This window comes from Triturus cristatus, chromosome 10 (genome assembly GCF_964204655.1).
Source record: "Triturus cristatus chromosome 10, aTriCri1.1, whole genome shotgun sequence".
Taxonomy (NCBI): Eukaryota; Metazoa; Chordata; class Amphibia; order Caudata; family Salamandridae; genus Triturus; species Triturus cristatus.
Window position 1 is genome coordinate 609,590,878 of NC_140593.1, and position 14,041 is coordinate 609,604,918.

General features: G+C 43.4%; 1 protein-coding gene across 1 annotated transcript in view; it reads right to left on the reverse strand.

Moving 5' to 3' along the window:
• Window positions 1-1,878: 1,878 nt before the first annotated feature.
• APOLTP (apolipoprotein lipid transfer particle homolog) overlaps window positions 1,879-14,041 on the reverse strand; it is a 1,292,669-nt gene continuing 1,280,506 nt past the window's right edge. Inside the window, exons 72-74 of the mRNA XM_085632129.1 lie at window positions 6,415-6,537; window positions 4,064-4,205; window positions 1,879-2,705 (exon numbers count right to left, since the gene is read on the reverse strand). Of these exons, the coding sequence (XP_085488255.1) occupies window positions 2,701-2,705; window positions 4,064-4,205; window positions 6,415-6,537 (270 nt within the window). The 3' untranslated portion in view covers window positions 1,879-2,700. The remainder of the gene's footprint in view (window positions 2,706-4,063; window positions 4,206-6,414; window positions 6,538-14,041) is intronic.

The following is a 14,041-nucleotide window of genomic DNA, read 5'->3' on the forward strand; positions in this document are numbered from 1 at the left end:
TGCTGCTATGGATAGGCTGGCAGGGATTTGCCTTGGGGGCCCGTTGTGGGCCCCCGGGGGGGATGGGGGTGGGGGTGCACTTGGGTGGTACCCTTGGTACCCCCTCCATTTCCATGCACAAGGTGGTAGGCACCACGCGGTGCCTGCCACGTTGTGCATGGAAATGCACAACATGGCAATTTGGCTTACAGCAGCACCCGCCGCAATGTTAAACTGCAGAATGCGACCGCCAGGGTGGCGATCGCATCCAAATTCGCAGTGCGGGATGGCCGCATGTTTGGTGGCTGGTCCCAACACCTCCGGAAGTCCGCCCGCCATCCTAACCACCCCCTTAGTGAGAATGGAAACTTTATTTTAGAGATTATTTGACTCAATAGCAAAAATAAACAATTGTCCTTGTAGAGAACCAGATAATCTTAAACTGCATTAAGTTATAGTTGACATCGTCCATATTGCGTAATGCTCTTATGTTCTTTTAGCTGCAGTTGAGATTCAATGGCTTTTCCCAAGGAATTTCAATGCCACTACAAAAATATAGAGCAGAAGACAATTTTTTCAAATTGACTTTAACTGGGTTTAATTTGGAAACAACAGTCAAAGAATGTAAAATGGATTTCAAAGAGAACAAATCCCAAACTTTTCATTGATCAATTTGAACTTTCTTTAAATTAGGCTTGGTTTACTTTCTACACCAATAGGTAGGGTCTATTTCTTATAACCTATCGTTGTCTTTAAATGTTGTGAGGGTGTAGGAGTTACACCAATTTGTAATGATTTAAACTTGCAAAAGTCATTGGTTCAAGTGCGCACGAGGAGGCACAAACTTCAATACACGAAAATGTTGCAACATCTAACACGACTCTGGCCTAAATGTTGAAGTGCTAAGCAAGATGAATGATTATTGTTTTTTCTGATGTGTAAAATTATCCAAATGCTTAACATTTTCTTGCAAAGCAAAGAAAAATAAACTGCAGGGTAAAATATGAGAATCCATTGAAAATGCCTCTATCCAATCCCCAGTACCTAAAACATTCTCATGTCACAATACTTTTTTGGGATACCTCACCTTTAATTAATAACAGACAATCTCTGAATTTCTTGCACATTCCCATTTACGGACTCTTTGTGGAATTGAAAATCCATAGGAGTTATAAAAAAGTTCATCATACTTACACACACCATGACATGTTAAATTTCTTTCATTTGTGTGATTTACTTATTTACATAAGAAACTAAAATATATAGAATTTTACAAAAAATTTACCACTACCCCATCACTCAAATTAAGGATTTAGCGCCATATGTAGGTAGCCTAATACCGGTCGGTAATGGCTGATTTTCGGTAAATATACCGTTACTGACCGGTATTTAGGCTTCTGCTATGTAGGGGGAACATTTCAGGATTCGGTAATTTACAGAATCGGTAAAATTACCGAATCCTGAAATGAGATGTAGGTGACACTCAAATGAGTGATGTGTAGGGAAAATAATTCGGTATTTAGCACCAAATATATGTTGGTGCTAAATACCGAATTCATTGCAAAAAGCAATATTTTGCTGGACTAACAGTGCCATGTGGCAGACATACATGCCCTTAGGGCATGTATGTGCGCCACATGTGCACACATGCAGGAATCAGGGGTGCAACAGGGTGTCAATGTGACACCCTGTCACCCTTGAATGTGCTCCCCCCATTACCGAATCGGCATTTACCGATTCGGTAATGAGGCATACCTTCCCATTGATTCAATCAACGGGAAGGTATGCCTCATTACCGAATCGGTAAATACCGATTCGGTAATTACCGAATTTCTCCGATTCGGTAATATTTACCGAATGATTACCTACATACGAGTTACCACTTCTTAAATACCGAATCGGTAAAGTTCGGTATTTAAGAAGTGGTAACTTGTATGCTACCTACATATGGCGCCTTAGTGTTTGGTGATTAATTTAGGGTACCTGGAACTGGTCTTTCCTCGTAATACTTCACTAGGTTTTCGTGAATGAGTAATGTATTAGTATTAATGAAAAAATTATTAAAAATGTTTCAACTAGTCTCACAGAACATTTTTTTCGGCCATGGTTCAGATTGATGAATGAAATTCTTCTTTGTGGATTTGCTGCACTGGCCAGTTTTCAGACTGCCCATAAAATTATAAGCACTTTTTTGCCATGCTTCGACTTCACATTTCTTTAATTATCCACCAGTTCAATGATGAGCACTCTATACTCCTCAGGAGCAGCTATGACCTAGTTTCAAACATTCTAAGGGTAATGCATAAGCAGATGTTTATCATACTGTGTAAGTGGTTGAGCAAGACAGCGTGAACACTTACATAGCTCACTTCACACAGTTTTATGCCATTGCAGTGAAGTTTAGAAAATGAAAACAAATTGATCCCAATGGGATGCATGGCTGTAGAAGACACTGTCACAAAAGTTTATTGCAGTGTCTGAACAGTTACAATCTTAGGTGCTCCCATCATTTTCATTCCACTAGATGGTGTAGCTTTCAAGGTCTCTTCAGTGCTGATGTCTCTTCAATATCAGCCCACTATTCCTGGTTGTGATCATTTCTTTGTTGTCGCTGTCACTTCATGCGATGTACCTCCATGCTGATGAAGCTCAGGATGTACCAATACTTCAGTTGTTTAAAACATGACGCAATCTTAATTGTTACTCCCAACTTATGAAAGCTCAAACTGTAAGTAAAAAGAAAACAATGTATTTAAATTTCTACCCTAATATATGTCATTTGATACACACGTCTTTCATGCTAGTTGTTAATTGTATTCTGAGATAATGTACCTGATATGATTAGTGTGCATTGCATGGAAATTTTATATTTTGACAATCTAAGTTGTTATATTGCATGTGCAGCAGGCATAGTAGGATATGATTGCTAATATCTGGCATTAGTCATTCAACTGATGTAGTGGTTAAAAATTTGAGAGCATAAATGACTAATCATATATATTCTTACATCCTGACCTTTTAAATTGCAGCTAACTTGGTCAATGTGAGAACTGGAACTAAAACTTAAAATCAATGACACCTCAGTAATTCAGTAGATACTGTACCATCATAGTTTGTACAGTGCAGTACTCTATCAACCTTGAACGTATACACCCTGCCAGTTTATGTTAGGTGTTTTTTCATCAGACGCAGTGGAGGACATGCGAGCCAAGACAATTGGATAAAAAAGTACTACATTGTGGTTAACAGCTATGAACCGTTTTCAAGGATGAACTTTAACAGATCAAACTATAATTTATTCTATTCGCTTCGGTCTGAATATGCAACCAGAATAGCCTATGTGAGGTAGATGAGGGGAATAACCAATCGTTATCCTAGAGCATCTTTACTCTCGCCATAGGAGACAAGAATAAAAAACATCTGAGCCTACCACTAGGTACTATTACTAGTTTAAACATTGCTTAGCATCTATAAGTGTGTCTCTTTTTGAAAATCTCACTCTCAGACTAGTGGAAAAAGACTCTCCTACTAAGGGCAAAAGACATCCTGAAAAAAGCTCTTTTCCTAAAGCTCACCAAAGCATGACAGACCCATTTGTCTGGATGAGGAGCAAGCCCATTAAGGAAGCATACCACTATGGTGGGTTAGGGTCTCGGGTCCTTTAAATAAAAATATGTCTTGGTATACTGTTGTCCAGCATGCCTTTTTAGTCAGTGTACTTGTAATTTACTCTGACCACTTATATAGTGTATTTATGAATATGAAAAGATTGTCATGCCATATATAGGTTCAATTGACGTGTTAGAGTCAATTCAGTAGTGCTTCATTAAACGTTTGCAAAGAAAAACAAGACATGCCAACATGAGTGGACAATAAAAGCATGCATAAATATATATGTGTGGTATTAATAATAAAAGCAATAAAATATTACAAAATATCAGTTGAGGGTTCACAAATGTATTCTGGTCTGATTATTACATGGAAAGCAGAATATTCCACAACAACTCTCCTCCTGACTGAAATCCTATAGAAAGAGAATATGATAGTAAAACAAAAGTTCATAGTGTAACTAAAGTTAACTTACCACATTGTAAAGGAATTTCAAGTGGCACATGATTTCTGTTACAGAGGTGGACGAATGCTGCCACCAGGTTGCATACTGATTTCAACTCATTTGATTCACATGAATCTTGTAAGCAAATATCATAGAATGGCACAGGGTCTACCTGTAATTAGAAAATGGCTGAGTTTTCTGTCTCTTAAAACTTGAACAATCTTAAGCAAAGTGTTTATAAAAGTGAACATTTTGCAGTGATCGCTTGAGAAATGGCTACACATCTGATACAATGAGACAATGTACAGACCATTCTCTCCCCTCACCTCTAAGACACAATTTAACAGCCACAGGATAATGAATACATTGAAGAAACATATTAGATCTGTTTGACCCCTCCTCCATCTTTTGGGTGAAGAAGTCATATGGTTTGGGAACAGATGCGTCCATAATCCAAGTACACCTGACAACTCCTGTCTCAGTGGTCCACATACAGTTTCAAACACCGTCATTTTACTGCAGCGTTTCCTAAATGTAAAGTTCCTATAAAGCACAGTCCATACCCTTTAAGTCGCTGAAGGTGTGTACTAGCATAGGATAAAATTCAAGGACACCACCAAATTAAAAAAATAGCACAATGCAGTTCTAATTATTAAGAGAAAAAATCCTGCCTCGACTCTAGCAATGCCATCTCCTCAGAGCATTCCGCACATACAGGATGCATCATTCAAAGAATCCAAACCAGTTCTATCCACCTTATCTTTGGCTTGTGACATTCTGACCCATCTCATCTAACCTAAATGTCCTACACTGACTCCTAACAGAGGAGAGGTCACAATTCAGACTACTCTGTGTAGAGAGAAGTGGTACAAGAATAGATAATACATGGAGAGAATACATTTTAAAGGGAATATAGGGCCAGATGTACAACCCTTTCATTTAGTGCCTCGCAATTTGCGACTCATTGCGAGTCGCAAATTGCGAGGCGCTAAATGAAATGTACAACAGTGTTATTACACTGTTTTGCGATTCCCAATGGGGTCGCAAATTGCGAGGCTCATTAATATTAATGAGCCTCTCGCAATTTGCTAGCCCATTGGGAATGCCAGCCCTCCCAGGGATGGTGGCCTGCTGGGGTCAGCAGACCACTATGTCTGGGACTGCTTTTTTAATAAAGCAGTTTTTTTTTTAAATGTAGCCCGTTTTCCTTAAAGGAAAATGGGATGCATTTAAAAAAGAAAAATGAAACTTTTCAGGTTCATTTTTTTAAGAGCAGGCAGTGGTCTCTGGGACCACTGCCTGCTCTTAAAAAGTATTTTCCCACATACTCACAAAAGGGAAGGGGTCCCCTGGGAACCTCTTCCCCTTTGCGAGTGGTTTACCACCTACTTGAAGTAGATGGTAAATTGCGAGTGTTTTGCAGCCACAAATGCATCCGCAAAACATTAGTACATAGCATATTGACTCGCAATTAGGAAGGGATGCCCCTTCCCAATTGCGAGAGTTGCAAATGCGACTCGCAAAATAGCATTTGTACATGCTGTTACCCTTTTTGCGGCCGCAAATGGGAGGATCTCCCGTTTGCGGCTTCAAAAATGGGTCGTACATCTGGCCCATAGTGGATAAAAAACAAATACAAATTATAAAAAGCTCTTGATTCATTGTGGGGTGTAAGGAAATGATTGAGGGAAATATAGGTAGTATGTTGTCTTTGTCAGAAAATATTTTTTAATTTTGAAAATGTAACATGGCTTGGGATTTTCATATTTTATAACATGAATAGGATAGTGAAAGTACCTTATATTAAAAAACTTGATATGAACCAAAAGAATATTTGCTTTCTCTCTTTTCCAAAAACAAGGAAAGAAGTTGTGAGTCCTAATTTAAAAGGCCAATCATTTCATATATTTGGAACCCAAGAAGAAAAGGTGTAAATCTTGAGTCAGATCTGCAGTTGGGTTCTCAGTATGAAGATCTGATCATTTAGAAATACTGTGCTTTGCTAATGTCACTAGTTCTTCTGCGAAACATGACCAAGCCCATGGCGTTCAACATCACACTATAATGAACCATTGCAGCTGATAAAAAACAGAATGATATAAAAACATGAGTAATTTGCACCAATGAATGTGTAAAACAATGATACGAACATTACAAAGAAGGTTAAAAATGTGTGATTTGCTTTCTAGGAAACATGATTTATTTGAACCCAAGGGTTGGTGTCATATTACTAATTAAAACAGTATAAAAAACAATGGAAAACTGAATTATAGCAGTTACGATGGCAACATATTAGTCCATTAAATGTTGCTATGGCAAAACAGACTGAAAAAACAACGACTGGGAGCTGGAGCTGTTGTTTATCTAGGGTGAATACTTACAACTCTAAAGCAATTCCTTAGTGTGGAGTGTCCTTCTTTGAAGAAAGTTTTACATATTTTATGATGAGTGGTGACGGAACACATCTTCGCTTTTTTCTGTGTGTGGGTACATTGACTATCAACCTAAAAAAAAAAGAACTCTTTATTTGTCCAGATACTTTTCTTATGAGCAGCCTATTGACTTAGTAAACCATGTACCGGAAAACAGAAAAGTCAACGTATGCATTTCATCATAACCCTCTCCATGGTCAACAAAGAATAGATGAATTTCAAAAACTACAATGCGTCCATTATTTCCAAAAGTGAATTGATCCGACATCCATAGTCACTTTCAAACCCAATATCCAGTGAAGTGAGACAACCATATTTATGAAGGTGACTTTGCCATTGGCTGGGTGTGAGTGTGTGATTGGTTCTGATGCTCCGTCCATCACCACCCCCTTTTGTACCGCTTTGTGCGCCATAAGTTGGCAGGGTATGCTCAGACGTGAGTCCCTTGCTCACTTTGCCACTGGATTCAAGCAAGCCTGGCTGAAGACAGCTGAAATGCCAGAAACCAGTCCTAGGAAGCTTGTTTCCAGTCCAGGGAAGCCATGGCTTGGCAGTTCGGGCTGGACTGTTCCCATGAGGCACAGGGTCAGACTGATTTTCATATGGCCATGTCTGAACTAGGGTAGCAGAGTGGGCTAAAGAACGGGGATGGATTAAACCCAGATTAGTTGACTGGGGGTGAGTGCTTGCAATGTTCAACACTCCGTCCATCATTTTCTTTGGTTTTGCAGAATAACTATAAGCAGCAGTCTTCAGTGGGAAACCTTGCCCGAACCTGGCAGGGGCAGGCAGGTTGTACTGAGTGACCAAGAGCTGAGAATGCAAGAAAAGGTGCATGGTGCTAATACCCACAAAACTGGGGTTTCAATGCAGTCATGCAGATATTTACTTCAGGTAGTTGCGGGGTCTTAAGGGCAGTAGGGTCTGGATCCAGGTGGTGTATGAGATGGCAAATTTGGAATCCTGCCTCAGGTTTCAACATACATCGAAGACTCAGAGTAGAGCATGTACATGTGAAAACGTCTCTAATAAGGATGGCTGATGCCTTTGACCACTGCTTTGTCTTGGGAAGTGAAGGGGAGTTTAGAGCCAAATTAGACACCCTTACTCTTTACTTTCTGCAAGGTTAGCAAAATTAGATTAGGAGGCTAACAGAAGAGTTGAAACCCAGCCTCTGCTCATTCTAGCACCAGATGGCCATGCATAAGAAGTTCACTTTTATCCTGTGGCACACAGATTCAAAAAAATGGACTGATGTGCTGACCTGCTGCTTAACCGGAAGTGATTTGAGTGTCTTCGTCATATTAGTCAATACAATAATCTTTATTCGGTTTCAGATATTAAAACCATAAAAGCACACAATAAGTATAAAATACAGTAATGAATCTGGGAAAAAATAAAACCGACCACACCTGGCACTGCCGGTGAGTTAAAATATCTGTATCGAGACAACCACTGGCTTCGAGTTACATAAGTGCTACAACAATAAACCTGAATCATCAAGGGCTTTGCGGGGAGTATAGTTAAGTTGAACAGGCTGGTTAGTCGCAACTAGATCTAAATCTGAAGGCGGATTTTAAAAATTCAAGCACATCAAACACAGGGCTACTTGCCAACATTTGTAAATAAATAAAAGCTGGGCGTACTTGCCTAAAATGAGCTCTTTTCAAGATTGGAATTATAAAAGACTTTCTAGGAGTTTCATAAAAACTGCAAAACATCATGAAATGGATCATGTCCTGTGGAGATTGACAATCGCAGCCACAGGAGAGCAACGTTTGGCCCTTAGTACAGCCCCTGGGATGAGCAAGGAGGTGGTGAAAGAGGTCAAACCTGAACCTTTTGAGCAGGAATCTTTCATGCGAGTTTGTAAGTCCCAGTAGATAAGGCTCAGTCGATTTAGTAGTTTTTAACATAATTAATCGGCGTAAACTAGGCTTTAGGAACTCCCTCTCTTCCCTTGCCATAACCCTCTGCTCCATGAGGCTCGCCTTTATGGGGTTCAGATCCCTCTTGGTTGTCCTGTCTGGATTAGTAAAAAGATCACATCTCCCCACGCCCATTAAGGTCTCTTCAATATACTTCAACCATGATATTCGTGTAGTGTGGTCAAGGGCCAGACAATCATATAAGATGAGCTTGTTTAATGTTGTCCCATTACCTGCCCAGATTTTTAACCATAATGTGACGGGGCGTACCGCTATCATATCAGTTAGGTATTTAGTTTTGAGCTCCTCATGTATTGAGAAGGACGGGTTACCTTGAGGAACTGATAGGAGCCGTCTCAAGAACTTATTTTCCACAATTTGGAGGTTCTTTGTATTAGTATACCTCCACATTTCACTGCCATATAAAACCTCGGAGAGACACTTGGTGCTATATAGATTTAATAAAGCTCCCACAGGTTTTTCCCCAGGCTGGTTGAAAAGTTAAATATGGCTGCGATTTCTCTGGAGAGATTGTTCCTCTTACTTGTAAGTTGAGGCCCCCATTTCACTTTCTCATCCAATAAAACTCCTAAATAAGAGAAAACACTCGCTCTTGGCACAGTAGTTGACCCAACCTTAAAGGTGTATAGCCTACTAGGGCGGGCCCCTATTTGCATAACAAAGGACTTAGCGTTGTTAACCACAAGATCCAGCTCCCCCATAAACTGGACAAAGGAATTAATTAACCTTCGTAGCCCCCGTTCCGTTCAGGCCATCAGGATGGCGTCGTCTGCTTGCAGCAAGTCGGAAAGGCTACACCGTCCTACCTGTGGAAAATCCGCCCTGGTCTCTAAGAGGGTCTTCTCCTGGCCATTGATGTATATATTGAATAAAAAAAGGGGCCAGGATACACTCTGTCTTACCCCTCTCCTGATAGAGAACAAGCGTGAGGCCTTCATGCCTCCAGAGTAACGCACAGCCGCCATGGTGTATTGATGAAGACCCCGTAGGAAAAGGACAATTTTTTTGTCTGCCCCAAAAGAGAGGAGGATCTGCCACAACCTGCTTCTATTCACGCAATCAAATGCGAAGGAGAAGTCCATTAAGGCCAAGAAAATAGTACCAGTGCAGGCAACCGTGTACTTGTTCACTATCAGGAAGAGGTTCAGACATTGCTCCGTGGTTGAGCGTCCGGAGCGAAACCTGTATTGGGTGTCTGACAACATGTTGTTCTCAGCAGCCCAGGTGGATAATCTATCTAACAGGATTCGTCAAACCACTTTGACCACAGAGTCCAACAAGTAGATGGGCCTATAACAGTGTGTACTCTCTGTTCCCTTTTTTAAAAACCGTGACGATCGTGGAGGTGGCCCATGAGGCCGGGCAACCCACCCTGATAGCTGAATTAATTACAGCAGTAAGGTCCAGAGCCCAGAACTCAAAGTTGGACATGTAAAGATCGGGCGGGATGCTGTCCAGACCGGGGGCCTTATTTCGCGTCATACCTGTTATTCCCCGCCTCACCTGTTCCTCCGAGACAGTTAGGACGGACTTTTCATTTACTCCCCTACTGGATGATATCTGGGTTGTGGTACCCCCAAACATACCCTCATAATGGCTAACTCAGTCATCCTCTGTGATGTGCGCGTCGTGAGCACTAGCGGTCTCTACTCCCAGGATTGGGCTGTTAATTATGCCCCAGAACTTAGTACTGTTCCTAATGATACTAGGCTCCATTAGCTTTCCCCAGGCCTCCTCCTTCAAGATTTCTTTATGTTTTTTAAGGGCCATTTTATACTCTGTTCTACGGGTTCTAACTAGTCCTCTGTCTCTTGGGACAGCATGCAGGGCTGCCTTGAGGGACCTAGCCGCACAAGAACATGTTATATCGAACCATTTTGGGGCCCTATCTCGTTGGTTATTCACGGCGGAGATCATCAATAGGTCAGAGATGGAGCAGGAAATGGATTCAAACGCTTTTACTACTTGGACCTCCGGGTGCCTCTGGGCCGCCAGACAGATCTGGATTTCCTCTTGGTGCCCGTCGCACCATAATAATGTTTCTCTCCACCCTATATCCCAGAGAAGTATTGCTATGTAGCCAGTGCAGGACTTTTTTTTTCAACTGGTGAAAATATTCGGTGGACTATGGCTTCAGCACTGGAACGTTTCCCAGGACTACTACATATGGTGTTGCTTCGGGGGGTTGGTTGATGTAGTTTGGGCCTGCATGATGGCTACCCAGCTCCTCTGTTGCTGGAATAGAAACCGCACATCCAGCAATTTCCCTCTGTGTTAACATATCACCACCTTAGTTTTCCATGCTCCTTGTCCTCTTCGCCTGTGGATATTCCCTTGAAGGTGGAAGCGGGCACGGCCTGGGATGAAGGGTAGTGGGTTGGGTAGCGCTCCTACTAACTGCACCTGCTAGACAACCCTCCCTCGATCCTGCCTTCAAGGTAGATTGATCCTGGACCATGTTAACACCATGGCCTGGGGGGACCAAATGGGTGACACCAGCTGTATTATTACCCCTGCTGTTCTGTTGGGACCAAGAGGAGAGTTCCCTCTCAATTATAGTGAGGCGTTGTTTGATGGGTTCCAGTTTAGTATCCAGCCCTTCCAAAAGAGTCCCCACACAGGCTTCCAGCATTGCTGCCATCTCGTCTTTCGACGATGCTCCTGTTCCCGGGAGGTTTGGAGTTAAATGATCCGCCTTAAGACGTTTTGTCTTGGCCCCCACCGTCGTACATTTGCGTTTAGCCCCAGCACCTAGTCCCCTGACAGGTCTCTCCTGAACCTCTTTTCGGGAGACTACTATAGCCACTTCAGGGTAAGTTGCCAGCTGGCAATGTCCCGTCAGAGAGATAGGAGCAGGATGTACCTTGTTGGATCCCCTCCCCCCTCCTGGATTTCAGGGATTTTACTTTGTCCAGGAGAAGGTGGCATAGATGCAATCAGCTCTCTCTGCTCCACGGTACTTAACAAGGAGGCCTGACCAGATACCAGGGTATTAGAGCGGGTACATAATTGGTGTACTGGAGAGCGAGAGAGGCGCCTAGCTACCAACTCAATTTCCTTGTCAAGGACCCCAGCTGCTCTCTTCAGGAAACAGTCCATGGTTAAGGTTGCAGGGGCCAGTTGGGTTAATGTGGTGTGCTTCCGCTTCCCCATAATACCGGGCTGGATAGGGAATGAGTAATTTTTAGCCGGGCAAACAAAGCTTTCTAGGTCAAGACTAGCAGGGTCGCTACAATGGGCTCAGTCGAAGGGTGCACAAGAGCCTTCCCAGATAGTCAAAGATTAATGTAATAATGGGCGGATTATAACAAGGGTCAAGTGAACAATACCTACAGCGCTCAACAAACAGCCCCTTCCTCATTGGCTACACATGCTCCTCGGCATGCAAACACTCCCCCCCCCCCCCCCGGGTTTACCTGTATGCCTGAGTTCTGATGGTCCTGGTTCAAATCCACACCGGAATCCTGAATTCGTCCTAGACTCAGTCCTCTGCTGTAGCTGCCACAAGCCAAAAAGAAGCCAAGAGAGGCAGCCCAGCCCAGCCTCCTCTGGGCTGTGACGGGCGCAGATGGGCCCACCTTTGACCCGGGCCCGCCCGCCCACGTCCCGCGCTGCAGGAGGCTCAATGAGTTTTTGTGCAGGGGCCAGTTGGGTTAATGTGGTGTGCTTCTGCTTCCCCATAATGCCGGGCTGGATAGGGAACGAGCAATTTTTAGCCGGGCAAACAAAGCTTCCTAGGTCAATACTAGCAGGGTCGCTACGATGGGCTGAGTCGAAGGGTGCACAAGAGCCTTCCCAGATAGTCAAAGATTAATGTAACAATGGGCGGATTGTAACAAGGGTCAAGTGAACAATACCTACAGCGCTCAACAAGCGGCCCCTTCCTCATTGGCTACACATGCTCCTCGGCATGCAAACACCCCCCCCCCCCCCGGGTTTACCTGTATGCCCGAGTTCTGATGGTCCTGGTCCTCGTTCAAATACACACCGGAATCCTGAATTCGTCCTAGACTCAGTCGTCTGTTGTAGCTGCCACAAGCCAAAAAGAAGCCAAGAGAGGCGGCCCAGCCCAGCCTCCTCTGGGCTCTGACCGGCGCAGATGAGCCCACCTTTGACCCGGGCCCGCCCGCCCACGTCCTGCGCTGCGGGATGTTCAATGGGTTTTTGTGCACCTCCAGGTGCAGTGAGGCAGATGCGTTGGCGGCTCACGGGCCACGAGGAATGCCGGGTGTTGCAGTCCCCCCAGGCCCCGGTAATACGATTCTCTCCCCCATGCTGCTGGAGGCTCCGTGGGTTTTTGTGCGCCTCCAGGCGCAGTGAGGCAGGCGCGTTGGCGGCTAACGGGCCGTGAGGAATGCCGGTTGTTGTCGTTCCCCCGGGTCCCAGTAATGAGGTTCTCTCTCCTCAGTCATGCACATATTTACTTTAGGTAGTTGCAGAGTCTTAAGGGCAGCAGGGTCTGGATCCAGGTAGTGTATGAGATGGCGAATTAAGAATCCTGCCTCAGGTTTCATCACACATCAAAGACTCAGAGTAGAGCATGTACATGTGAAAACTTCTCCAATAAGTATAGCTGCAAGCTGATGCCTTTGATTACTGCTTTGCCTTGGGAAGTGAAGGGGAGTTTGGAGCCAAATTAGACACCCTTATTAATTAATTTCTGCTAGGTTAGCAAAGTTAGATTAGGAGGCTAACTGAAATGTTGAAACCCAGCCTCTGCTCCTTCTAGCACCAGAATCTTGGCCATGCATAAGAAGTTCACTTTTATCCTGTGGCGCACAGATTCATAACAAGCATTGGCATAGCCAATAGGTCTCGCCTTTGGGACCTTATAAGTGTTTAGTTATCCAGCACAAAATTCTTGGTGCAACAACATCAACTGTTGCATGGCTAAGCACTTATAAGGTCCCAAAGGCGAGACTTATTTGCTATGCCAATGCTTGTTTTAATCCGTAGGGCACTTTAACAATGGCTTCATAGTTACTTGAGCTCACAGTGTTGACAAAGGAAGGCAACATGACCTACTTAGGCTACAGGTTGCATAGTATTACACAGCATCATGTTATAAAAAACATTTGTGCAAGCTTCATTACCTTGTTTTAAAGATACAAAAGGCCATGATTAACTTTATTTGTAAATGTAGAAGGTAGAGGCTTGCATCGCAGCATTTGGCATCTGTTTTGGCAACAGAGGTAGAGAGGACTGCACTGAGAAGCACTGTAGGATCTGAAAGTCCATACAAAAAAACCGACCCGACAGCCAGAGTTCAGTCATGAGAGCAGCCTCGGAGATGTCTGCATTTTGGGAAGGGGAAAAGGGCAAATGTGGTTTTCAAAGTAAAGCGGTGGTTGTTGCAAAAGTCGGAGCCAGGAGACAACATGTACGAATTAGGCGGGAAGATGTCGCGTTTGGGAGTGTCCCATTAGTGGGCATGATTCTTTTTATGGGATGGGAGGCTTGTTTTCGCCCTTTGAACGCATTTTTTTGCAGTGGTTGTGGGCTTACATGGACACAGAATCATATCCATACTTACACGGGAGGAAAGCTAGGTGTAGAAGTGACATGGCTCTGCCGGAGAAAAGAAGAACATCCGTACAGTGCAGATCAGAGACAGACGGCGAAATCTC